Source organism: Lampetra fluviatilis, chromosome 54 (assembly GCF_964198595.1).
Source record: "Lampetra fluviatilis chromosome 54, kcLamFluv1.1, whole genome shotgun sequence".
In the NCBI taxonomy this organism is placed as follows: Eukaryota; Metazoa; Chordata; class Hyperoartia; order Petromyzontiformes; family Petromyzontidae; genus Lampetra; species Lampetra fluviatilis.
In genome coordinates this window covers 3325763-3351915 of record NC_136328.1, presented here as the reverse complement: position 1 = coordinate 3351915, position 26153 = coordinate 3325763, and the positions used below count along the sequence as shown (strand labels likewise).

General features: G+C 47.7%; 1 protein-coding gene across 1 annotated transcript; it reads right to left on the bottom strand.

Annotated features, from left to right (window-relative positions):
* Nucleotides 1-26062, bottom strand: LOC144949518 (P2Y purinoceptor 1-like). The gene is made up of 2 exons (XM_078879443.1): nucleotides 25988-26062; nucleotides 1-1545 (listed from the first exon to the last, which is right to left on the bottom strand). The coding sequence occupies exon 2, from the start codon at nucleotides 1516-1518 to the stop codon at nucleotides 1-3; it is 1518 nt and encodes a 505-aa protein (XP_078735569.1). The 5' UTR covers nucleotides 1519-1545; nucleotides 25988-26062.
* Nucleotides 26063-26153: the final 91 nt, after the last annotated feature.

Here is a 26153-nt window from a genome sequence, read left to right as displayed (position 1 = left end):
TCAATTGTTGGGCACTTCGGTGTTTTTGTGAAAGTGGAAACTCTCCCTGTCGCCCACTTCATTTCTTCTCTCGGTGCCAACACGACGCGCAGTTTCCTCCCCGTACCCTACGCCCGCGATGGTCCTTATCTCCATCGCCCTCACTCCGTTTCCCAGCACGGCGGTGGCGCCGTTCGCTCCGGCCAACTTTTGCCCCCTGTCCTGCGTCAGCCACGAGCTCGTCTGGTCCGTCCTTGGTTTCGTGCGGCCCGCCGAACCCTCCTTCCTCTCCGCTCTCTGCTCCCCCCTCGATTCGGCGCCCCTCGCCACCTTGTCGGACTCCGCGCTTCTCTCCGACCCCATCCCCCGGCCCTGCCTTGCTCCCTCATCGGCCGACTTCTTCCTCCTCGCCTTCCGGCCCTTCGGCTGTTTTTCCTGCACGCCGCCGGTGCTCTCCCTGCAGGTGGCGTCGTCCGTCTTGATCTCGATGCTGTGCAGGTGCACCGCGATGACCACCGACTTGTTGCCCATCGCCCTGCCCGGTTCCTCGCAGGCGCACGCCGGGCCCCAGAACTTGCGCAGCACCTCGCTGGCCGCCACACGGAACCGGTCGCCCGACAGGAAGAGGATGAGCGGGTCCATGATGCAGTTGCAGCTGGACAGCAGCAGGCACCAGTAGAAGACCTGCGCCACCATCTGGTGCAGGCCGCAGTTCTTGGGCACGAGCAGCTTGACGGCGATGAGCAGCGAGCGCATGATGTGCACGGGGATGAAGCAGATGGCGAAAATGAGCAGGATGACGATCATGAAGTGGGCGGCTCGCTTGCGCGTCTGCAAGAGGCGCGGGTTGGTGCTGGAGCAGAGCAGCTTGCGCGCGATGCGCACGTGGAACACCAGCATGATGCCGAATGGCAGCAGGAAGCCGAGCACCATCTCGACGGCGTTCCACACGTTGAAGTTGCGCATGAGCCACGGCTGGTTGAAGCTGAGGCAGCGCGTCTGGTTTTTGTGCTCGAACGTGTGGAAGATGAACGGCATGCCGGCCTGCGGGACGAGCGCAAGGAACCAGAGGGCGACGCTCACGAGCTTGGCGCGCATGAGCGAGCGGCGTCGGCTGAGAGAGCGCAGGGGGCGCTCGATGACCTGCCAGCGCTCCACGCTGATGCACGTGAGAAAGTAGATGCTGCCGTACATGTTAGCATAGAAGAAGAAGACCACCATGTCGCACATGAACTCGCCCAGGACCCAGTCGTTGAGCCGCATGTGGTAGTGCACCCTCAGCGGCAGCTGCACGACGAAGAGGAGGTCGGTGAGGGCCAGGTTGAAGAGGTAGATGGTGTAGCTGGTCCACACCTTGACGTGCCACCACGTCACCCAGATGGTGAAACCGTTGCCCAGCAGACCAAGGATGAACTCGAGGATGAGCACGGGCGGCATGACGTTGGGGAGGAAGTTCTCGTCGATCCAGCACTCGTCCACGTCGTCTCGCTCCCCGTCCGGGGCCCAAACTTCGTCCCCCGAGGTCTGCGGCGACACCATCTTTTGTGACTCTTTGCTCCACCGAGTCTGTGGGGAGGTCGACAATGAGATGGGACGGGTCACGCATTAAATGAATACACCGCTGTTGTCCCATGAATTGCATCCATGTATAATCGTTATACTAAGCCTGCCCTAGGCCTCAATTTTCACCACCTCTTACTCTTAGTTCTTTCGGTAAAGTCACGTGACTTTACCGAAAGAACTAAGAGTATGAATCCTTGCAGTCACGAAAGCTTCAAATCTAGAATTCACCACCTCTTATTGTTGACCTTTAACGGGAATTAATCACCTGGGGACTGCACTTGTGGCTCTCATAAATTACATGATGTTGTTGATATCTTATTATGCGGGCACCACTGCGGCAAGATGTTAACTCCTTCACATGGTATGGATGAGGTCGTGGGTTCGATCCCGACCCTGATGCCTGGAGAGTGGAGTTTTCTCTAGGTTGTTTGGTTTATCCCTCCACATTTAGAATAAACATGCTTTGAGAGTACTTGGCTGCTATACATTTCCACATGCTGAGCCACTTCGTTACACTATCATCTGTAGCCAAGTCGCTACTGAAAAAGAGCCATATGGCTCAATGGGCCTTTACCTGGTTAAATAAAAAAGAGGTCAGTTTATATCTTGTTTTATTCTCTGTTATACAACCTGGGTAAAGTATTGTCCCATGATCTATTATATTATTAATTAATTTATTGGAATGATATCTTACAATCATAACGTCCATAAAACCATCCGTGTGGTAATTGATTAGAAGTGTAGAGGATGTCTCATTCTTCCTCACACACTCGCACCACACAAACAACACGTGTATCTTCCGCACTCGACATCACACACGCCACACGCATCAATCATGCACACAGGGAAGGGTCGGAGGTCAGGGGTCACTCACATCACGTACACAAGGCACGCTCGGGCAGGGAATAGAGATGGGGGTGTGAGCACTGACGTGCAGGTCACGCAATCCGATGGGTGAGTGGTTGGAGAAAGGTGATTGGTGGAGAGGAGGTTTAAAAGGGACTGGAAAACGTGGGAATGAGGTTGGTTTAACGACTAGTGTTGCTTTTCGATTTTTGTCAAGGCGCTCTTCCCCCTCCAACCCAGCTTAAATATACGCACCGGCCGGGTACGGGTACGGGTACCCATTTGTCACCCTGGTGCGGCCGGGTACGGGTACGGGTAAGGAATCAAAACCCGTTTGCGACCTCTGTTTAGCGCAACCCCGGCGGCTGGCTGAGGTGGCGAGCGATGCCGAGCTTCCCACTTCAGGGAAGTTTTTCGTTACGTGGACGGGCCTGTTGAAGCGCTGGGACGTGACTGAGGGCCACAGGTTTTTGGTGGTGCCCTTCACTTTCCTCACCACATGTATAAGTTCAAGTTCATTTTAAGTTCATGTATTAGATATAGGCCTGTGAGCCATTCGGCTCTTGAATCGGGTGCAACCGCAACAAACAAAAAACAAAAACATGAACAAAAAACATCTTAAAGTGAATATTTGACTAAGTGCAAACAGAAAATCCAAGAAAAGACAGCAAAATATTGCAGAAAAAAATCACCGTACACCAATGCTGTGTGCAAAAATCCCAGTGGGATGCAAGTCAAACAACCAACAACAACCACAAGGCAACTTAGATGAAGGCCATCAGTCTAACTCTGTACTACAACAAACAAACATGGCTAAACCAATACACTTTTCGGAATCACCAAAATAAAGCCATGAAAGCAATGAAACAGTGATCATAGGAACTGTGACGGAATTTTCACAATAAATGGCATAAACAACATGTACTACCAAAACCCTGCAGCCATAGCTGGCTGCATGAACGCTCGATAATTGGCCGATAACACCCTTCATACTCTGATTCTCAGATTCTCGCCCTGGCTAAGCTCCGGGTCCGCTCCTAGGCTGAGCCGGAGTAACTCGCCTGCGGCAGGCCACCGAAAAGGGGTCAAGAGGTCATTACACTGACCAACGCCAATGAGTGTTTAGGTTTGTTGTCCCCCCCCCGCATCTTTCTGATTAGCACAGTTGGCTACACATGGTGTGAAAGAAAAGTTCAACGTACAGTACACGCGTTGAAGAAGGGCAGAACATTTTTTTCCCTACCCCTCAGATGATTGAAATCACAGTGCTGGTCACATTAAAGCCTTCCAGTTGGCTGCACTCAGATTTTGCCACGCTATCAATTTTTCTGAAGGTAACAAACGATATCAATTTTTCTTTTTCAGCGCGATTTCCAACAGTTCTGCGAGAGGCGATAAACAACGCTCTAAACGATTTACATCGACTCAAAACATAAAAAGAGCCGGCGCTGTTATTCTGCGTCTGTGACATTGCCTTGACGATTGGCTGGGATGGTGTCCCGAGGCACCTCGCCGCTGTTCTCCAAACGCGGCTCCAAATCTGTTCGCCCCGAAAACTAAACTCGCAGCCCGAAAAAAAAAATCTGTTCCAAATTTCTCCCACCCCCCCCCCCCCACTGCATCAGTTATTGCCCTTTTTTTTACTTGCTTAGAAGAAAAAAAGAGAAACGCGCATGTGCAGGACATCGAAGCCAATTTTTTTTTAAAGCTAAAAACGTAACAAAAAAAAATACGCGCGCGCAGTCTAGGTGAGCCGAAGCGTGCCGTGACGTTTGTTCGCATCGTGTAAAACGAAAGCCGCACTCTCTGCCGCTATTCGCTCTGGTCACGATAACAATGCTACTACGCGAGCTTGCGTCTTCATAGAACGCCCCCGTTTTGGTAACGGAACGCCAGATATGAAATCCGGGGTCGTGCGGGGACACGGTTCGGGTTGGGTGTGGTGGTAGTGGTGGTGGTGGTGGGGTGCGAGGGGGCGGTGGAGGTCACGCAAAGGACGAGGGACCACGTCCAGAGAAACAACTCAGAGAAGGGCACTCGGGAAAGGGAGGCGCGAAAGGAGGGAGGAGGGGTGTATTGGCGGGCGGGAACCACAAAGAGATATAGATTCATTATAGAGAGGGGTTGTTTTTGTTAAACGAGATACAGATTGGCGGGAAAGAGGAGATGAGAGGGCCTTTATGAGGAGGAGAGGAAACAGGGTTAGTAGGAGGAGAGGGGGGAGAGAGGGTTTAGAAGGAGGAGAGGGGGGAGAGAGGGTTAGTAGGAGGAGAGGGGGGAGAGAGGGTTTAGAAGGAGGAGAGGGGGGAGTGTGTAGAAGGAGGAGAGGGGGAGGGTGTAGAAGGAGGAGAGAGGGGAAGGTTTAGAAGGAGGAGAGGGGGGGAGAGAGGGGATATAAGGAGGAGAGGGGGGGAGAGATGGTTTAGAAGGAGGTGTGAGACGAAGGTTCCGGGCTCCGCGGAAGAAGAGGTTCAAGTCGAGCCCAGTGGTGGTGCCCTACAAAGTGTGCGTGTTGGTGTTGATAGGAGCAGTCAAGATCCCTGAGCAGGACGACTCGAGCAGTGGCCTCTCTTGCCGTTAACAGCGGTTTGTTTGTTTTGTACTATTATTATTTTTATTATGAACAACAACAACACACACAAGTGAGCAGAATTTTTCGATTTAAAGTTTTCGTGACTGCAGGGATTCATCTTCTTGGTTCTTTCCGTAAAGTCACGTAAAAGGGAAATAATAAAATAATAAAAATAAAACAATAAAATAATTATCACGACGTTTCGGCCACAACGCAAGCAGCCGTCCTCAGGTGAAGAACAGGTCTGTAAGACGGCCACCGCACTGCGCGCTTTCTGTGGCCGTCTGGAACGCTCTTCCTTCCGACACTAGTTCGCAACTGGAGGCTTATGGCACTTTTCAATAATTTCGATTGATGGCAATTTTTTGTTTTTAAATGAGAACCGCTTCTTGTTGGTGTCGTGTTTAGTTTGTTGTCCTTCCACCGCGGTTGTGGCTACGTAGCTCTCGCATGCGTGTGCAGGTGGCACCTCGAGTTGCCCCCTGTCCTGGTGTTCCCTGCACTGACCTCATGTTGAGTCCGTAAGCCTTCCCTAGGCAATACAAGCCCCGGTCTGTGTCGGTAGCGTAATAACAACAGTAATAATAGTACACCACTCAAGGCAATGCATTGCAATCCCGCACCTCCGATTAGCACAGTTGGCCACGTACGGTGCAAAAGAAGTTCACCATACACACGTACGTAGTGTGGGAGAGATTCAAGGCAAGGACGAACGAGTGAATGAATGAAGGGGTGGCCAAGTGCTTCCTGTACCCCCATGAACAATCCCGGACGGAGCCCCCAGATATGCATGGGACTTGATATCTCATACTCTTAGGTTTTTTCGGTAAAGTCACGTAGGTAAAAAATACAATTAATAAAAGTAATAGAAATAAGTTACTTTTATTAATTTTCTTTTTTACCTACGTGACTTTACCGAAAAAAAAAATGTTATAAAAGTAATAGAAATAAATTACTTTTATTAATTTACATTTTTACCTACGTGACTTTACCGAAAAAATATTTTTTTTAATAAAAGTAATAAAAATAAATTACTTTTATTAATTTAAATTTTTACCTACGTGACTTTACCGAAAAAACCTAAGAGTATGAATCCTTGCAGTCACGAAAGCTTCAAATCTAGAATCAAATCTAGAACTTGGTATCTCCCCACGACAGATGCAGCTCGTGCGCCTCAACCGGATTCGTCTGAAGAGGTGATTCCCCGGTAAACACGGAACGTTGGTCTAACGTCGGCGCAACGTTCGATGATTTCGGGGTTCTCACTCACCAGTGTGCCGTGTGTGTGTGTGTGTGCACCAGAGACGACCTAGCAACCGTAGTCACAGCGCGCCTATAAAACTCCGGATGTGTAAGCCCAGGAAACACGGAACGTTGGACAAACGTTGATTCAACGTTGATCCAACGTTGGTCTGACGTTGGCGTGTTCACTGAGTGAAGGTGCTTTATATAAAAAAAAAATTAAACACGATGTTTACTTTGGTGCAGTCCCTGAAATACTTAACTCGCAGTTGCGTTTGGCACACGTCCTTGTCTCACCATTGGTACCTCATTTGCCAGTAAAAAATATGATAAGACCAATGATCACGTCCTTGTCTGTTACGTGTGCGTGGGGCTTTAGGAGCTGCAGCCCAGGGGCCTCCACCAGCCGCATTTGTCGACGCACCAAAGGTTGACAAATCCGCGGGTCCACCCAGGCCACGTTCACGCGTTGGTTGTGAGAGAGGCAGAGTCACTCCACCTTGTCAGAGGTCGTTCCACCCTCCCCCATGTCCAATGCCAAATTTGTGGCGCAGTGCACCAACGACCGCACCAACTCCACCGTTTCTTTTCACCACATTTTCGCTGCAATTTCTGTGGAACTGCAGTTTCGGGTTGTCTGCTGCTGCTGCTGTTGCTGCTGCGCTAACGAAGCGCGCTTTGAGCAAACACAGATTTCACACGACGGCTGACAGGCACACCGACCGAGCGGACACGGCAAACACTAAAGGGCCCTCCGTTACCTCGAGTCACTATTTTTTTTTATTTCACCAAAAGGCAAAGGCTCCACTGAGCTATACAGCTCTTTTTTTTCAGAAGTGGATCCTGGCCATCGCAAAAAGATAGCTCAACGGAGCGGCTCATCGGAGCGTGGAAATTTATTGCGGCCAAATACTCTAAACGCGTGATGTTGATTCTAAACGTGGACGGGGACGGGTGGGGGGAACCCAGAAAAATCCACGCGACCGCGGGGAGAGAGACCCGCAAACTCAAAATATATGTTTCAGCGCTTTGTCAAAGTCAATGTTGCAAGGACCAGTTCGGATATCGCTCACCACTCACTTTTGCCCTGGCTCTGAATTCGAACTCAGGTCGCCAGGTTCACCTCACGGTGCACCAACCACAGATTGAGACACCAGTGCTGTAGTTCACTGACACACACACATATATATTGTGAATGACTATGGACGTGACCTGCGTTAGTTAAGGGTTTCGAAGCAGTGGTTGGTTACGCTGAGCTACGAACTCGGCAATCTGAGTTCGATTCCCGTCCATGGCTATCGGTGTGCGAGCGTGAGATTGGAACCAGTCCTGCACCCCACAACCGACATCCCCTTCACTAACCTGCAATGACTGGCTTGGTGAAGTATGGTCACCCAACCCCCCCCCCCCCCCCCGATTGACATGGCATTCATCCAGCAATTGTATTCATCGTTACGATTGACAATCGAAGCAGCCACCACTACCACTGCACACGAGCCGCGTTTAAGTTCATTCAACTGTTGGACATATTTGTGTTGTTGTTTTTCGATTTTAAGCTTTCGTGACTGCAGGGATTCATCTTCTTGGTTTTTTCGGTAAAGTCACGTAGAAGGGAAGTAATAAAATAATAAAAATAAAACATAATAAAATAATTCTTACGACGTTTCGGCTACAACGCAAGCAGGCGTCTTCAGGTGTAAGAATTATTTTATTGTTTTATTTTTATTATTTTATTACTTCCCTTCTACGTGACTTTACCGAAAAAACCAAGAAGTTGGTGTTGTTGTGCCGTTTGAGCGTGATGATTGCACATGGTGTACCCAGACACATCGATGAGCACGCACGGAGGGCACAACACACTGACGCCCCCCCCCCATCCCGATACGTTCCATTCATTGGCTACCACATTCTGATAAGCTCCCCCCCCTCTTCTCCTCCTCCTGAACTTGTATTTAAGAGCTTGCATCTTGAATCCCTGCCTCACTTGATGCAGCAAATCTGGCTGTGACGGTCCCACCTGATGACGGAGACTTGTGTTGCCTCTGAAACGTCGTGATTTTTATTATATTTTTTATTTTATTTTTATTAATTTTAATTTCATTTTTTTACCTACGTGACTTTACCGAAAAAACTAAGAGTATATAAATGAGAGTTAACAACCCTCCAGAGCAGTAGTTCCTTCGCCTTCACTGCAGCCTTGCACCCCTTTGGTTCTTAACCGTAAATCAATGTACAATGTTGATAACTACATGGGTATTTTTCGATTTAAAGCTTTCGTGACTGCAGGGATTCATCTTCTTGGTTCTTTCGGTAAAGTTACGTAGAAGGGAAGTAATAAAATAATAAAAATAAAACATAATAAAATAATACTCACCACGTTTCGGCCACAACGCAAGCAGCCGTCCTCAGGTGAAGACCAGGTCTGTCTCATTCAGACGCTGTCTTTCCGACAGACCTGTTCTTCACCTGAGGACGGCTGCTTGCGTTGTGGCCGAAACGTCGTGAGAATTATTACATTACGTTATATTATTTTATTTTATTATTTCCCTTCTACGTGACTTTACCGAAAGAACCAAGAAGGTGCGAAAGAAGTTCAACGCACACCGCACGCACGCACACGTGCGTACGTGCGTGCGACTAAGGACGGGTGTTTGGATCTCCAAAGCCACGTGCGACGAACGCACTGCTTTTCGCACGTGCAGGGGGAGGCTGCAGTCTGCCCCGATGGGCCAGATGTCACGTGCAGAGGGGGGGAGGAGGGGGTGTTGTGAGCGGCGTTGTAAAGCAAAGTGACAATAATTTTCTTGGGTTTTTTCGGTAAAGTCACGTAGGTAAAACATTAAAATTTATAATAATTTTAAAACATTAAAATTTATAATAATTTTAATGTTTTACCTACGTGACTTTACCGAAAAAAAACTAAGAATATGAATCCTTGCAGTCACGAAAGCTTCAAATCTAGAATTAAGTGACAATCATTGTCCACCGTAGCCCTAAGGTGTTAAAGTACAGACCCAATCCGACTGCAGCAACTCACAGGCGGAAGAATAAACAAACCGCGAGCTGTCGTCTCTACGTGAAGTTAATGGGCAAATACAATCTCCAAATTGTTGTTTCGTTCCACTTGTGAGTGAGCGCCATTATGAATGTGTTTTCTTAATTTCTCTACCATTGTTACATTTATCTAATTGTGCACAGCACGGCGGAGATATGATCGACATATGCAGCACGTGCCCAAAAATGTTTTTAAACTTGCATAGCACTCGATAATGCACTTGTGATGTTTAAATATCGGGTAATGCGAGTGTCATTAACTCCGTACGGGGCCCACGAATGGATGAAGGCAGGAATGAATGAATGAATGAACGACGAATGAATGAGAATGGATTATATATTACGCCTTTCAAACCAATGGCCACAAATGGCACCGCTTCTGTGTATGCGTTTAATAGTCTCGAATGACTGTGCACACACCTAACGTTTGCACTAAGCGGTGATGGATCACATTCAATTCAGAGCACTAGGGCTGCCACTATTGTCGTCAAGATTAAGTCAGAAGCCATAGACGCATTTGCTTGATCCATTCAACATTTACCTTGAAAGGACATTGAGCAAACAGTGCCCATCCCATCATCGTCGTCATAATACATCTACTGCTGGATGAAGGCGTCCCCCAAGTCGCCACCATCTCTCACACACGAGCTGATTTCACCGCTCCGTCTCCTTTGGTGGACGTACTTTTAGTGCAGCGGTCCCCAACCTCTTTGGCACCAGAGACCGGTTTCGTGGAAGACAATTTTTTCACGGACCGGTGTGTGGGGGGGGGGGTCATCATTGGGTCTTTCCCCTTTTCAAAGAAGCTCTCCAGAGACGTTTGTTTAGTACTCATTCTGGCTACTAGGGGTTAGCAGCTTGTGGGCTCACCAACACTGTGACACTGAGACCATCGTGCAGTGCGGGAAAGAAACGCGGACGGAAGTGGTGAATAATACTGGTCAACATACTTTTTCTGGCATGAGGTATTCCAACGGTTTTAAGATAATTTTGGGGTGCTGATTCCAAATCTGGCATCAGTTTTTGTCTATCACATCAGATTTTTGAGATATTAAAATATTGCATTTTCAATAAAAACTGCGGAAGAAAAATATTAAATAAATGTGGATATCTATATAAAATGATATTATAAACACACTATCCTAAAAATACAGCACCATATTTTAACACTAAAGCAGTCACTGACTCGCAACAACTTGCAATCATAAGTGACAGAGTTAATTTCGGGTAAAATCAATGAAAATGGGGTATACCTATAGCATAAAAATTAGATGTGATAAAGCAAATCTGAGATCAGATTTGGAATCAGCACCCTGAAATTAGTCTAAAACAGCTGCAAAAGTCCAGGCCAGAAAAAAACGTTTTTTTTTTTGTTGACCAGTGTTATAAAACAATGGGGGCGGGTTCCACGCGCGGACTCACCACCCTCACCTCCTGCTGCTGTGCGGCCCGGTTCCTAACAGGCCACGGACCAATACCGGTCCGCGGCCCGGGGGTTGGGGACCCTTCCTTTAGTGGATGCGTTCGATACTTCGGCTGCCGCTCGCATCATAATTCTTGACCATCAGCCACCACCCCTTCCGTGTTCTGCCCCGAGCCCGCTCTGACCTTTCGTCACGGTTTCAATTATTAAATCCTTTATATTAAGTTCACTTGCTTGCTTGCGCGTTTGCGCGCTTACGACCGTGCAAATCTTTCGGTCGTTTTTTAACCCACTTCCCGTGACCCAATCGAGCTGACATTTTGCACACAGACTCGTTGTGCGTGACAATTTATTTTCGTGAAATTTTTTTTCCAAAATTTTACACTTTTTAGGAATTTTTTTTAAATATTTAATTACCAATTGCTTAATGGTGGCAGGCAATCATCTGACCCATAGGTGGCAGCCATCTCAAGCCAGAGGACGAAAGGACTCTAGCCGCCCGTTTCAAAGACCAATGTGGGCTGGTTTGTGGCCCAATGAACACGTACTGTAATTTATTGTCTTGCTCTTTGTAAGAAACTGAAACACAGCAAGCTCCTCCTGTCATGGAATGCAATGTAAACCAATCGAAAGCAAAAGAAAAACAGAAATGAATAATAAAATAAAACCGATACCACCCATATAAAGGATTTATAGTGAAAAACTTTGTTTTTACGGGTTAAATTTTTTTTAACACCATGTAAAACTTTCGCGAGCAATATCATCCACAGTAGAGATTTTTTTTTGGGTTAGATCGTGTAAATATATAAATGTGTCGTTAGACCCGCCACCACCCGACACAACCAATTAGTAAGGGTTGTTACTTAAACAGAACGTGGCCAATTAGTTACTAGTTCAGCACACTGGTGTGTTGGAGAGCAAAGCCACGTTTTGGCAGTAATTACCACCAACCTCATCAGGCCCTCTCTTGATGAGACTGGTTGTCGGGTGGTGGCGGGTTTCACGACACATTGACATATACGCGATCTAATGCATAACAACCTCTACAATTTTGATGTTTTAATTATGTATTTAACCCGAATATACGTTCTCATTGGATTTCTCCAGTATGAATAACGACTCTGATTCTTCATCCCAAGTGTTCCTCTTTCTCCGGCCAATGGAATGGAAAGTGCACAAAAAAAATCAGGAAATATTAAACGACCTCTTGTGCAGCCCAACAATATATGACAGCGTCCCAAATTAACCACCATTAGGCCCCTAAAATGAGTGCTCGGGTGAAAATAGCATTGAGATTTTTCTTCCACTACTCTAAGACATTTTTTGCGGGTTGCCTTCTTTGGCAGTTCTAGATTTAGGCATTTCTACTAAATGCTAAGATTCCAAAATGTATATTTAACCAAATAAATAAATAAAACTATTTTATCATCACCATATGTTCTGTATCTGCACATACAAGGACATATTTAGTTTTGCTCACCTATTGGCTTTCCATAATTACGTTAAACTGCAGCATTTGGTTATGGCTCAGCAAACTCTGACGGTTTAAATTATTTATATCATAATAATAATAATCCAGAATGAGCTTCTGCAGCATGTGATGGGGTTTGTTGTTGTTTGTTATAAACATCTCTCAGTTGGAGCGGTATGCGACTGCCTCGTAATGGATCGCGCACTGGGATTGCCTCCAGGCAAATAAAGTCAGAGGTGCAGCCCTCGAAACGTCTCCTTCGCGTCACTGCTGCCAGAAAGGGACCTGGAGAGGGATCTCCCTCTGGAGGTGTATTCGGCCTACTCTTCCAAACTGGACCGGGCAAACTTTCTGCGGTGTCGTCATTTTCACTGCTGGCTGGACAGAGGGAGAGAAGGATTGGTCAGAAGGCAACCTGGATTTGAACCCAGGACTTTAGTGGTGGAAGGTCATCGCTCCGACCTCCCTGTGCCGTGTTTCAAGACGTGGTTGCGTTAATCATCATCGTCGTCAGCCATGATCAATCCGCTGCTGGATGAAGGCCCCCGAAACCTGTCGCCATCTCTCATGCTCCTGCGACGCAGACACCCATTTTAAACGCTTCACGAACTTCCGTGCCCGGAGGTCAAATCAAACGGGCAAACGGCGTCCTCTGGATGGCAGGGCCAGTGTGATAACCATTACCTCAGAGCAACATCCATCACCTCCTTGCCGTGGGACATTTACAGCAAAGGATGTGTTGTGTGTGTGTGTGCCGAATTCAGGTTTTAATTTGCATGCCATTTCGCGCGGGAAAGAGGGACATTGAAGGCAGAGAGAGGGAGAGAAAATCGTAAGGCACGCGCATGGACGTGGCATTTCTGGATATGCAACGTTACCTTATCCTGTCACCACGCCACCTTCACCCCCGCATGAGAATTGTCCAATCAAGCCCAAATCCTTACCGAACGTACGCACACACACACACGCGCGCGGACATTTGTATGCAAGCGTCTCTGTTCAAACGCATACACAAGCACAGGGATTCTTTTCTCACGGAATATTATTTTTGCGACATCCCCCACCACCCGCTGATTCCCCGAGTCCCTGACATTATTTCCGGAGCTAAGCCCCGGACAGTTCCATGCGGCTGTGTACGTAAATTTGCGGGCAATCGATGAGGGAGCTGCTTCGAGGTCTAATGTCGGGTTTCCGACGGCAGCCGAGCGTGTTGTTGTTTAGCCGTCTCGTGAAATGGGCACGGCACGGGCTTGAGATGTCAAATACCTCGCCTGGTGTGCAGGAGGTTGTAGGTACGATCCCGACCCTGACGATGCCTGCTGCTGTATGTTTGGAGTTTGCGTGTCTCTCTCTCATCATCATCATCATCACCACGGTGGCTAGGAGATGTTAACTACCTCGCCTGGTATGCAGGAGGTCGGGGGTTCGATCTCGACCCTGACGCCTGCTGCTGTATATTTGGAGTTTGCGTATCTCCCTCCCGGTGGTCGCGTGGATTTTTCTCCGGGTCCTCCGGTTTTTTTTGCCCCCTCCACATTGAGCAGCAACATCACGCGTTTAGAGTATTTGGCTGCTATACATTTCCACATGGCGATAAGCCAATTCGTTGAGCTATCATTTGTGGCCAGGTCGCTTCTGAAAGATAGTTATATAGCTCTGTAGGCCTTACCTGGTAAAATAAAAAAAAACATATTCTTTGGTTCTTTCGGTAAAGTCACGTAGAAAAAAAATACACAAATAAAAACCACGAAGTTTCGATCGCAACACAAGCGGTCATCATCAGAAAAAGTTTTTTTTCTATCTACGTGACTTTACCGAAATGACCAAAGCATATGAATTCCTACTGTCAGGAAAGTTTTAAGTAAAAAAAAAACCGTTTAGTAATATTTTAATGAAAAAATAGTTCAGATAGCCTGACTTGGCACGAAAGAACCCAGAGAGCTGAGTAAACCATTGCTGCCAGCTGTACCGCGGGTGTCACAGCTTGTTTATGACGCGTTCGAGCAGCTGTCTGAAGCTCCCTCCAAACAACAACAACAGGAGGCGGAGGAGCGACGCTCGGCGCACTGGCAGCTAAAACAAAGCAGGCTGGCACACGAGAGAGCACGGATGGATCAACCATTAGCATGAACAATCTGTTAGCCCACGGCATCCGAGTCTGTGCACTGACTTTCTTGCCGGCAAGCCTTAGCCACGCCACGTAGCCTCAAAGAACACCAAGTCTGGCACAATGGACGCGGTGGCGTCCATAGCGTTTGAATGTTTGATAGCGAATGCCAGTTCAGTGGTTTCAGTTTTCAGTTTTATTTATTTGGTAGAGCCCTGTGAGCCATTCGGCTCTTGAATCGGGTGCAACCGCAACAAGCAAAAGACAAAAACATGAACAAGAAAACATCTTAAAGTGGCTTTGTGACTATGTGCAAACAGAAAATCCAGGAAGAAACAGCAAAAAATATTCCAGAAAAAGCACCGTACACCAACGCTGTGTGCAAAAATCCCAGTGGGATGCAAGTCAAACAACAACAACAACAACCACAAGACAACTTAGATTAAGGCCATCATTCTAACTCCGTATTACAACAAACAAACATGGCCAAACAAAAAAAGTTTTCGAAATCACCAAAATAAAGCCATAAAAGCAATGTAACAGTGATCATAGTGGTGGTAGCATTCATCCAAATCGCATGTATATGCGTGATTGTGACTCACGGAAAAATATGTAATGAGTTCAAGTTTTGCCAGTATCAAAGAATGAAAAAATAAAAATAGGTTTTACCCTTTTTGGCAATAAAACAGGAGGTGTTAAGATGTTCAAACACCAAATAGAAACCTTTTGCAAGGAATCATGTCTGCATTAACCACACGTATTCGTGGTGAACATGCAAACTAAAACATGCTCTGAACACATTCCTGCGGAGGGAGCTGGTAGGAACGTTGGCTTGCGTTTTTTTGTTTGCATTTTGACTGCTTGTGTTGTGGTTATTGCAAACATGATCCCTTGTATAAAGGTGTCAGTTTTTGTACCAGTTGAAAGGGTAAAACCCTATTACTATAGTACGTGCTTATCAATTTTAAGAAATCTTCAAGCTTACAAAAAAATGTTGTGTTACCGAAAATGATGGCCCGGGGTTTGCTTGGTTTTACTCAAGGAGTGTCGTGGCTTGTGCTACACACTTACAACCACTGCACATCATCCCACCCCCCATCGTCAGCGAACCAAGTAATTGGTCTGTCGTGGAGTGAGTGTGCGCCATGCAAAGCAGTCGAAAGCCCCTCTCTACTCCTTACGTGTACCGCATACAATACCTTATCCACATTCTACAATGATCACTGTGTGATGCTCATGTTTAGTGGCAATCCTGACAACGGCAATAACGAAATACGATTCGGATTTAACACCGTGCTCATCATCATTATCACAATACCTTGTTTTTAGCTCAGCCATCAAACAAAGACGGTCAGATGCGCTTCTGCGCCCGTCTGGAAAGGCTCTTCCTTCCGATATTAGGAAGCAACTGGAGCTATGTACTTTTAAATAAAGATTTAAAACAAATTTTTTTTAAACTGCTTTTTGTGTTTAGTTGATTGTCCCTCCCCCGTACCTCCGATTCGCACGGTTGGCTACGTACGGTGCGAACGAATCTCAACATACGTACGTACATACATCACCCACCATCAATCCACTGCTAGATTACAGACCTCCCCTAAGCCACCACCATATCACACTATCCCCGCGGTGTCATCACCCACGTGGCACCCTGCCCACGAGCCGATTCCATCGCTCCGTCTCCCTCGGACGACCAAACCGCATCACGAGGCGCTGCGTAGAAAGAGCGATCATCTTGATCGTACTGAGAGGATGGAGGCGGTCGGTCAAAAAATGGATCATGTCCCAAGTTGCTCTTTAAGCCCTAAAAGGCCGCGCATTACACGTTCACGCAAGAGGCACAAAGACCACAGAATCTGTGCGGGAATCCACTCTTGCCCTGCCTTGATTACTGTAATTGCCTTTGTGGACCTTGTGATCTCTTGGTATAGACTTGTGCCTTTTTGTGCACGTGGTGGATTGGTAAAACTATAATTGTCACTGGCTTCACAGGTTTATCTCTGGTATGTATGGACATACATTGTGTGTGTGTGTATATGCACACAGAGTCAATGTACTGCAGCATTATGATCGATCTCTGCTCTGAAGAAGGGCCACTGTTCGAAACGTCGCGCGTTTTAGATGAACCTTTTCCTCTTCGGAGCAGCGTGGTTGACGAACGTGGTGAAGGTTTGTGAAAGTGTTTGTGCTGTTTGTGCTGCCAATCGGATCGCCACGTGTCCCGGTTTGACCCGGACAGTCCGGGAATTGGCGGCTGTGTTTTGGGTGGCAGGATTTGATTTGTAAGGATATCTCGTGGAATTGTGTTCATAATAATAAAAACAACAATTTATATCGTGCCGTAACATGGCAAGCCATTACACGGTCGCTGATGAATACATTGCATTGTTATTGTCAGGGCCCTATTTTAAAAGATTGAAATTCCAGGACCACCACTCCTTTTGGAAGTTTCTAGATCAGCATTGCCCAGCAGGATTTTAAATATGCCCAGTACATGAGCACGCATCACGAGCAAAGCAGTGATTCACTCAGTGAATTACATTCACCAAACTTCATAATTATCAGAGAAAATAAGTGTCACAATGTGAATTCCTAGGGTCGCCTTTTGAATATTTCGTGACACATGAATTTGCATCCGTGTGGGCTGCTTGCGTTTATTTTCACGACCATTAAAAAAAAGTATACAGCAGTTAATGTCTTCTTGGTTCTTTCGGTAAAATCACGTAGAAGGGAGAAAAAAAAAACGTAATAAAAGAAACTTATCTCGACGTTTCGGCCACAACACAAGCAGCCGTCCGAAGGGGAAGAAACAGAGCTGTCTGAAAAACAGCGTGCTAATGACGCTGTTTTTCAGACAGCCCGGTTCTTCACCTGAGGACGGCTGCTTGTGTAGTGGTCGAAACGTCGTGAGAATTTTATTTCATAACGTTTTATTATTATTTTATCATTTCCCTTCTACGTGACTTTACCGAAAGAACCAAGAAGATGAATCCCTGCAGTCACGAAAGCTTTAAATCGGAGCAGTTAATTTGTTGATTTTTTTTTATTCAGCGTTCACAGTATCTTCGTGGGGTGGAGGGGGGGGGGTGATTGAGTGGTGGTGCAGCGGTTGAGAGAGCTGTCTCTCTGAAGCCATCAACCGTTGAGTTTTAGTTCTCTACCACGGTTCACGTCAGTTGGCGAGAGCGAATATCTGAACCCGGTCCTTGAGCCTCCGACTCCACCAAACTCGGATGACCAGTGAGGTGAAGTAAAAACGACAAAAAAAACCAAAACAGAAAGATAGTGTATTGGGAAAGAACGTTGTTTGAAATGCTACGTTCGTATTTTTACGACCGAATAATCTAGCGGGTTGTGTGCTCATCACCGAGCTAGTTTGTATAAGGTTAGCAGTTAAATCTCACAGCCGTCCACTAATTTACGTGGGTAATTATAAACACATTTTCTACTGTTCATTTAACAAAAAAAATTATTAAAATGTATTGTTTTACTCGTGCCACAATTTGAGGAATATGACTATTCGATTTGGCATCCTCGGCTTCCAATTTCAAAAGTCTTCACTGAATAATACATTCACAATAACTCGGCAATGACGGCGAGGGGTGCGCGTGGGGGAAACACACGGTGTTTGATATTCGATTCTCGTCTCGGTGGCATTCTCGAATCCCTCACTTGCAAAGTCGCATTGATCCAAAAATGCCCGATGCCAAAACCTCTCACTCACACCGGCAAACAAGAGGGCATTGCCCCAATCCTGCAGGTTCCCTCCACTGGCTCCCAATGCAATAATGGGTGAACTGAAAGGTCACTCATGTTTGTCTTCAACAGAGCCTCCATGTCCTCACCCCAGCCGACCTCTGTTCACGCTCTACTCCCCACAGTAGCCGGTCTGTCTCTGCCCAATTGGAGGTCACTTCCTCGGCGACGTGTCTGTGTAGAATCTGCCCCCCCCCCCCCCGTCCGACTACGACCATCATCCCCTTCTCCTCTGCCGATGACCGTGTGTATGTGTAACGTATGTTGAACTTCTTTCGCACCGTACGTAAGCCAACTGTGCTAATCGGAGGAGCGTGTATTATTTTTCTCTCTGTTCCTTCCTACCCCATACATCATTCCCTCTTCCCTGCTAAAAAAAAAAAACCCCACCAACTCTTCACCCTCCTAAATTTATGTTTCTCACCCTTGCAGTGTTTTTTTGTAATAAATATTCCCCCCAAGTGTATCCCATTTGTGCGGTAGGCGCGCCGTCACAGACGGTGTTCGTGAGGATCTCCCGCAGAGCAGTGCACAACACCATCTCGTCTAGGGACGGCCCGCGGACACAGAAACGACAGCGTCACACGCGAAACACGTGACCTCTGATCCAAACCGTCACGGGCAGTACAAGTACAAGCACTCACTTTCCCGTCCCGGTCCGCCACCGAGGATAATGTTCGTTGCACGACAGTCAAACACTTTGATATGTTTCATGCTCAGCGCTGAGAGTTGGCCAAATTATGCGCGCAATACAATGTAACGTGATGGGCTTTGTTGTTGTTGTTGTTATTGTTGCGTGCAGTCATTGATGACTGGGCTGACTGCGATCATCATCACCTCACTACACTTGAAAAGGCTGGCGCGCACAGGAAGTGGCGGGTGACCAGCACCACGCCCGGCCGCCTTTGTCTCCCCGAGTGGCGATTTTTACAAACCACACCAGGTACTCATCTGAGGCCCAGTCACGAGACCACCTGGATTTGAACCCAGGATTTCAGCTGTGCCAGGTCAACGCTCTGACCTCTCTGTATCGTGTTTCAAGAGGTGGTTTCATTCATCACCATCATCTACATCATCATCATCATCATCAGCCATGATCAATCCGCTGTTGGATGAAGGCCCCCCAAAACCCGTCGCCATTTCTCATGCTCCTGCGACGCAGATACCCAATTCTATAAGATTCACGAATTCGCATTGCGTCGCAAAAGTACGTACGTAACGCAGTGCCGGATTATCCTGGAAACAAAAGCAGCTACACATGTAGTAGCTACGGGCCCCGCACTTTCAAGGGCCCCGCGCTAAATGCTTTCAAGCTATCAATTCCGGTTCAGTGATTCTGCACTTGCTCTATTACTATAGTACTATATCGCCTTAAACATTTAGGTGTTTCAAGTTAGAGATTTGTCGTATTATCTGGCTGTATAGCAAATGAAAAAATACAATGACTTTACTATGCAAGCAAAAAATGTGTTTTAATATTAACGTGTTTTTTTATTTATTGAGGGCCCCTGTATAACAACATATGCTACAGTCCCCGCACTCGCTTATTCCGGCACTGATGTAACGTCAGACATTTCCGGTAATGTCACAAGAGTCTTCAGTGACGGTTTTAATGCGCGGAGCAGATGGAATTCCACCGTCTCCATGTGTCCACATGTGTCGCGGAATGTATGCTTCCCTGCTGCGCGAAACTTGGGACAAATCGTATCAGCTGGGCGACGGCGCGGCGAGACGGAAGCCGAAATTAGAATACAAGGCCGCCGGGCGCGGACACAGCACCATCGGAGAGACACAGAATGAGAGAGAGATAAAAGTGATTTCTTAAAACACCGATCTAAAGCAAAAGTCTGATCTGGGTAGAAGAACTCGCGACATTTCGATTGCTAACCAAGCGCTCTCCCGGCTGAGCCACCCGATTGGACTGTTTAACAATTTAATTAAATTCGCTTTAATAAGGTCTAACATGAAGTGGTCCTAGACGAATAACCCTGATAGGTTCCGTAAACTGTCAAGGCCACCGTGCGTTGAAACGCTTCTCAGCTAAACGCACTCGTGTGTATAAAACATGATAATTATACTGGTAGGAACCACCTGGTTCCACCAGCCCACAGGGGATTATTGTGTCCGTCCGTCGTGCATCTAAAAATGGGAGGGGTGGGGCTGGGTGGAGAGGGGAGGGTGGGGAGGGGCTGGGTGGGGAGGGTGGGGAGAGGCTGGGTGGGAGGGTGGGGCTGGGTGGGGGGTGGGAGGGGTGGGGCTGTGTGGGGAGGGGCTGGTCACCCCGTGGTGCCCTTATAAAACTCAACGTTTAACCTACTCACGCCGGCTTGTGCCCGCCCTCACAGTCGGCCATATTTGCGGAATACACCACGCCGCCGTTGACCCTGGCCATGGACCGAGCAACCCAACGTTCCTAGCAGCTCCCTCCGCAGGAATGTGTTTTATGAAAAATAACGCAGCACACCTTCAACACAACGCCCTTTAATTCCAAACATTTGGAATTAATGTCAAATGTATCTGTGGGACCTTAGTGGCAGCATCAAAATGATGAAAACATAACGATTGGCTTTGCTCCCTTTCTGGCAACAATAGCAGGAGGCACAAAGATGTTCACACACCACAGTAGATGTACAGTGAGGGAAAAAAGTATTTGATCCCCTGCTGATTTTGTACGTTTGCCCACTGACAAATAAATGATCAGTCTATAATTGTAATGGTAGGTTAATTTCAATAGTGAGAGACAGAATAACAACAACAAAATCCAGAAAAACGCATGTCAAAAATGTTATAAATTGATTTGCATTTTAATGAGGGAAATAAGTATTTGACCCCCTCTCAATCAGAAAGATTTCTGGCTCCCAGGTGTCTTTTATACAGGTAAAGAGCTGAGATTAGGAGCACACTCTTAAAAGGAGTGCTCCTAATTTCAGCTTGTTACCTGTGTAAAAGACACCTGTTCACAGAAGCAATCAATCAATCATTTCTTTGTCAGTGGTCAAACGTACAAAATCAGCAGGGGATAAAATACTTTTTTCCCTCACTGTACCTATCACAAGGCGACACGTCTCCGTTAACCACACATTCTTTGTGGCAAGGCATGCAAACAGACATGCTCCGAAAAAAATAAAAAAATACTAATAAATAAATACGTAAATGCTAAAATGCGCAGGGATGCATCGGAAGAACGAGTTTGCTGCTGCAAACACCGCGTCTCTGTCTAGGCTGATGTGCTTAACGCTTCAATCGTCTTACAAAGTGAGAGTGCGTGCCAACGTTACTTCTTTGCTTTAAAATCGCTTGCACGTGTGTGTGTGTGTGCGTGTCTGTAAGTGGGGAGCGGTGGTGCAGCGGTCAGCGCGCTGCGCTACGAAGCCCGGCCACCCGAGTTCGATTTCCCGCTCACGGCCAACAACATCAGTGACAAGGCAGACTCAGCCTCGGTGTGTGAACATCGTCGGTAGGGAGATAAAGGCGGCCGGGCGGGCGGGCGGGCATGGCGCTGGCCCACCCACCCACCCAGTCGTGTGCCGGACCCGCCTTCATCGATCCCGCTACTGGCTTGACAACACTTGCCCCAAAAGTCTGTGAAGGGCTACATGGGGAGAGGGGGGGTGGGTCATCTGCGTGCGAGCGCGCGTGCGTGTGTGTGCGCGTGTGTGTGTTTGCGCGTGTGTACGTGTGTGTGTGCGCGCGTGTGTGTGCGTGTGTGTGTGCGCGTGTGTGTGTTTGCGCGTGTGTACGTGTGTGTGTTTGCGCGTGTGTGTGCGTGTGTGTGTGCGTGCGCGCGTGTGTGTGTGCGTGTGTGCGTCTGTGTCTGTGCGTGTGCGTGCGCGCGTGTGTGTGTGTGCGCGTGTGTGTGCGCGTGTGTGTGTGCGCGTGTGCGTGTGCGCGTGCGTGTGTGTGCGTGCGTGCGTGTGTAAGCACACGGGTGACGGGTGTTTGTTGTCAGCAGATGTTCGCAGCGCTGCGTTCCGGCTGCCTGTGTGACAGCGGGCTGAACGAGGAGACAAAAGGTGGGAACGGCGGTGGGCGTTGAAACTCCTTCGCGGCGCGGGTCAAACGAGCGAGTGCAGAAGATGCGGGGGGGGGGGGGGGTTGGGGGGGGGGGTTGGGGGGGGGGTTGGGGGTGCTTCGATTGGGCGGAGGGCGGTAGCGACGGATGATCGGGTGAGAGCTGCACAAGCAAAATTGTCTTATCCTCACATTCTCCACCGCGATGGTCAGACTGCCGTTGCCTTTTGTGATCCTTTTGTGACATCATTTGTTCGCTTGCTCAACAGTTGACGTCTTCTCCCGATTCTAAGACTCACTTCTCCTCCCCCCCCCCCCCAAACTCCCTCCCGCCGTTCCTATTTAAAAACTTACGTTTAGGGGGTGCGTCAGACGTGGGTGTGTGCACGTGCGCGTGTGTGCGTATGGGGGGGCGGCGGGAGTGTAGCGGTTAGCGCGCTGCCCTGCGAGTTCGATTCCCGCTCACGGCCAACACCCGTGACGATTATTTGAACCGGTCCTGAGCCTCCCCTAGGTCGACTCGGCCTCAAATGAGTATCTGGTGCGGTGTGCAAACATCGCCACTGGGGAGACAAAGGCGGCCGGGCGTGGTGCTGGTCACCCACCCCCTCGCGTATTGCCTGTTAAGGCTACACGGGGGATCTTTGTCTTTTTTTCTTCTTGTTTCTTTCGGTAAAGTCACGTAGAAGGAAAATAATGAAATAATAAAAATAAAACATAATAAAATAATTCTCACGACGTTTCGGCCACAACGCAAGCAGCCGTCTTCAGGTGGAGAACAGGTCTGTCGAGAAGGCAGAGTCTGAAGGCTTGCGTTGTGGCCGAAACGTCGTGAGAATTATTTTATTATGTTTAATTTATTTTATTTTATTATTTTCCTTCTACGTGACTTTACCGAAAGAACCAAGAAGATGAATCCCTGCAGTCACGAAAGCTTTAAATCGAAATCTTTGTCTTTGTGAGACCAGATTTGTATAACTTTATTGACACCGGGCCGTCTTATATAATGTGAAGTGTGCGGTATTATCTTGATTTGTGATATCGGCGCCCAGCCCCAAAACCCAGACGCGTTTCTATTCCAGCGGCACGCCGAGACCCCGAGTGAACCCACATAGTTAAAGGCGCAGCCCTGCAAGAGCTCGCGCGCTGCACTGCGAGCAGATTGACCTACCACCTAGATCGGTACATAGCGGGCATTTGGCCTACTCTTCCACGCTGTCCAGCAGTCTTCGAAGAGGTGGGAGAGTTACTCAAATTGTACCCCCGCCGCACACGCGACTTAGCGATCGACTAACTGTGGTGTGCCCATTTATAATTCTGGTCACGTTTACCACTGGGGTGGACAGAGGCTTGGGGGAATTCACGAAACTTGGCGCCGTCGCCTTTCGACTGCCGCGGCGAGAGATCGAATCGAACCGCCCAACCTCTTCATCGTGGTGTTGTTATCCGTTAGGCCGCGGTGACAACACCCCCCGCACAAACCGCCCGCTCAAAGGGTCTATCAACTCGACTTGCACGAGGAGACCACTTGGGCTGACTCGTGCCCTGTTCTGCTCTGCTAATGAGAAAGTGCGCAGTTTTTTTTTTCCTCCATTGCCTCTTGCGCTGCACAATCCTTCATTAAGCGAAGCCTTCTCTCCCACCCCCACCTCTTTAAATTGAAAAGCATCACCAAATTATGGGCAACAGCATCAACGACGAAACATTGAGATTGCGTAATTTTCAATTTGTGCCGGATGCTCTTAAGAAGATAGGGATCATGGAAGCCTGCGAAAATCCCGGCTTCGTCTTACGTGGGAGTCCATCGGGTCCGCGACAAACCCTACAGGGTTCTCGCCACACTGCTCCCTGGCTCAGTGTCGCGTAACTTGATGCGACGCATCGAGCTGTAGTTACACAGCGGTGTGTTGCTTTGTGCACTGCCGCCCGATGCATTCGCAAGTTTGTCTTCGTGTCGTTCCACAGAGCGGCGGGTTCATGATCTCGCTTGCTTGTTAACCGACCCTAAAATACGGTACGATGTCAATTTTTTTCTATTTGCTATATCGGAGCAATGACATTCGTTTGAGTCTACTTTGAACACGTATGCGTTCATTGGGTCTTTCGGTAAAGTCACGCAGATAGGTTCAAAGAAAATGAAAAAACGATGACATTTCGATCGCAACATAAGCGGTCGTCATCACGGAAAGGGGGTTAGCCTCTAAAGGCAAACTGTTTATAAAGGTTAATTTTTATTTTCTTTGAACCTATCTACGTGACTTTACCGAAAGACCCAAAGCATATGAATTCCTGCAGTCACGACAGCTTTAAGTCATGAACACGTGTGCTTTCGCGACCTACAAGAATCGTGACAAAGTTTATTTTGGGTTAGATCGCGTCCATCTAAATGCGTCGTACGCCCCCCACCACCTGACAGGGCACATCAGTAAACTTCAAATCACGTTTCACATCAGTGAGGTTTCTCACGCCGTGAACAGAACGTGACCAATTCGTTGACCACTTCAGCACCACCGCTTGCGTGCTGGAGGGCAAACGCACAGCAGCATTTACAAATCGAGTACGACGTTTCGCTGGCGATGACGACAACCAGCATCAGCAGGCGGTCGTCAGGTGATGTCACGTGTGCGTCATGCTGTCCAACGCACAACCTGTTGGTGCTGACGTCGCAACGCATTGGCACGTGTTGTTCACAACGTTCGCACAACGTCCGGATGAAGGAGGTGAGTTAGGAAAAAAATATCGGTTTCCTTTTTCACCCTTTCTGGCAATAAAACAGGAGGTGTTCAGGTGTTCAAACACCAAACAAGATAACCTTTCGCCAGGCATCAAGTCTGCATCAACCACCACGTACTTGTGCCCAAACATGCAAACAAACACGGCTCTGATAATATGATGCAATGTCTTGAAACTGATTGGCCTGTACCAGAGACAGCCTGCCCCGTGGTCTTGTCTCCCCACCGGTGTCAGACCAGAGAACGCCAAAAGGCGAACGGTACAAAGTCGGTGGGTGTACAACACACTTGTATGTACGCGATATCACCCAAAACAAACGGTCATCATGAATTGATTGAATTCGTATCACGCACCCACCCACCCCGAGTGAAAACTCGTATCCACCCCATCTCCTTGTCCTCTCAATCAATGTACCATGAGAAAGGGCCCTTGCCTGAGACGTCATCTATAATAGGACGGGGGGTGGTCTCTCTCTCTCTCTTGTATGACCCTCGTGTTGAGGTTTGCACTTCGTGTGAACATTCTGGATGCATTCTCGTCATCCGCGTCATTGTTAAATCACTGGATGAGCACATTGGAATGCTTTTATCAATGACCACGGGGACACAAACCGAGAGAGTGGTGTCATAGAAGACCGTTTAAAAAAAAACATTATTTTATCATTGTGCATCTAAAATAAAAAAAGTATTTTGACCGACGTATTCTTAAAAGGGCAAAGTTATTTTGACTATTAAAGTATAATACTGTAATTATAATAGCGTTTTTTTTCTTGCAAATACGGTCATTGCTTTAGTAATCGTAAGTCATATCTTCTTGGCTCGTTGTAGCTGAGTATGTTGATGCCGAGGATGGCATTCAGACCTTTTAGCTTCACTCGAAATGTGTTTATGTTCGTCGAAAGTTTTTCTTAAACTAGATTCACCATTTCATCAATTTATACCAAGCCATTTCACGTTTCGCAAACATTTGTTTCAGAACTCTACGAATAAAAAAACGCGAATTAAATTTGCTTCGTGCCGTATTTTTTCTTAATCCTCCACGAATTTCTGAGAAGCGAAATTCTACATCTCAACACGCAATACTGCCATTTATTTTGCCAGAAGAGCAACATCAGCAGCAGCAACAACAACAAAAACATAGCAACAGCACCCCAACAGCCGCAACTGACACTTGAAGACACAACAAATTAAGAGAGAGAGAGAGAGTCCGTGTCATTCCCCCCTTTCTTACCTTACTCTCGTTGCAAACGCAGCCAAAATCCAACGGCACGAGAAGAAGTTCCACGCATCCCGCTAAGAGCCGGGTTACAAGCCATCTGCCGCCTAACCTCTGCTACAGCAGGTGCCAATGCAGCGAGCTCATTGACTGACTCCCAATCAGCCCCTCCGCAGCGCCA

Bases quoted from the DNA above. Each gene is read 5' to 3' on its own strand.
- LOC144949518 (XM_078879443.1), bottom strand. From the start codon at position 1,518: ATGGTGTCGCCGCAGACCTCGGGGGACGAAGTTTGGGCCCCGGACGGG.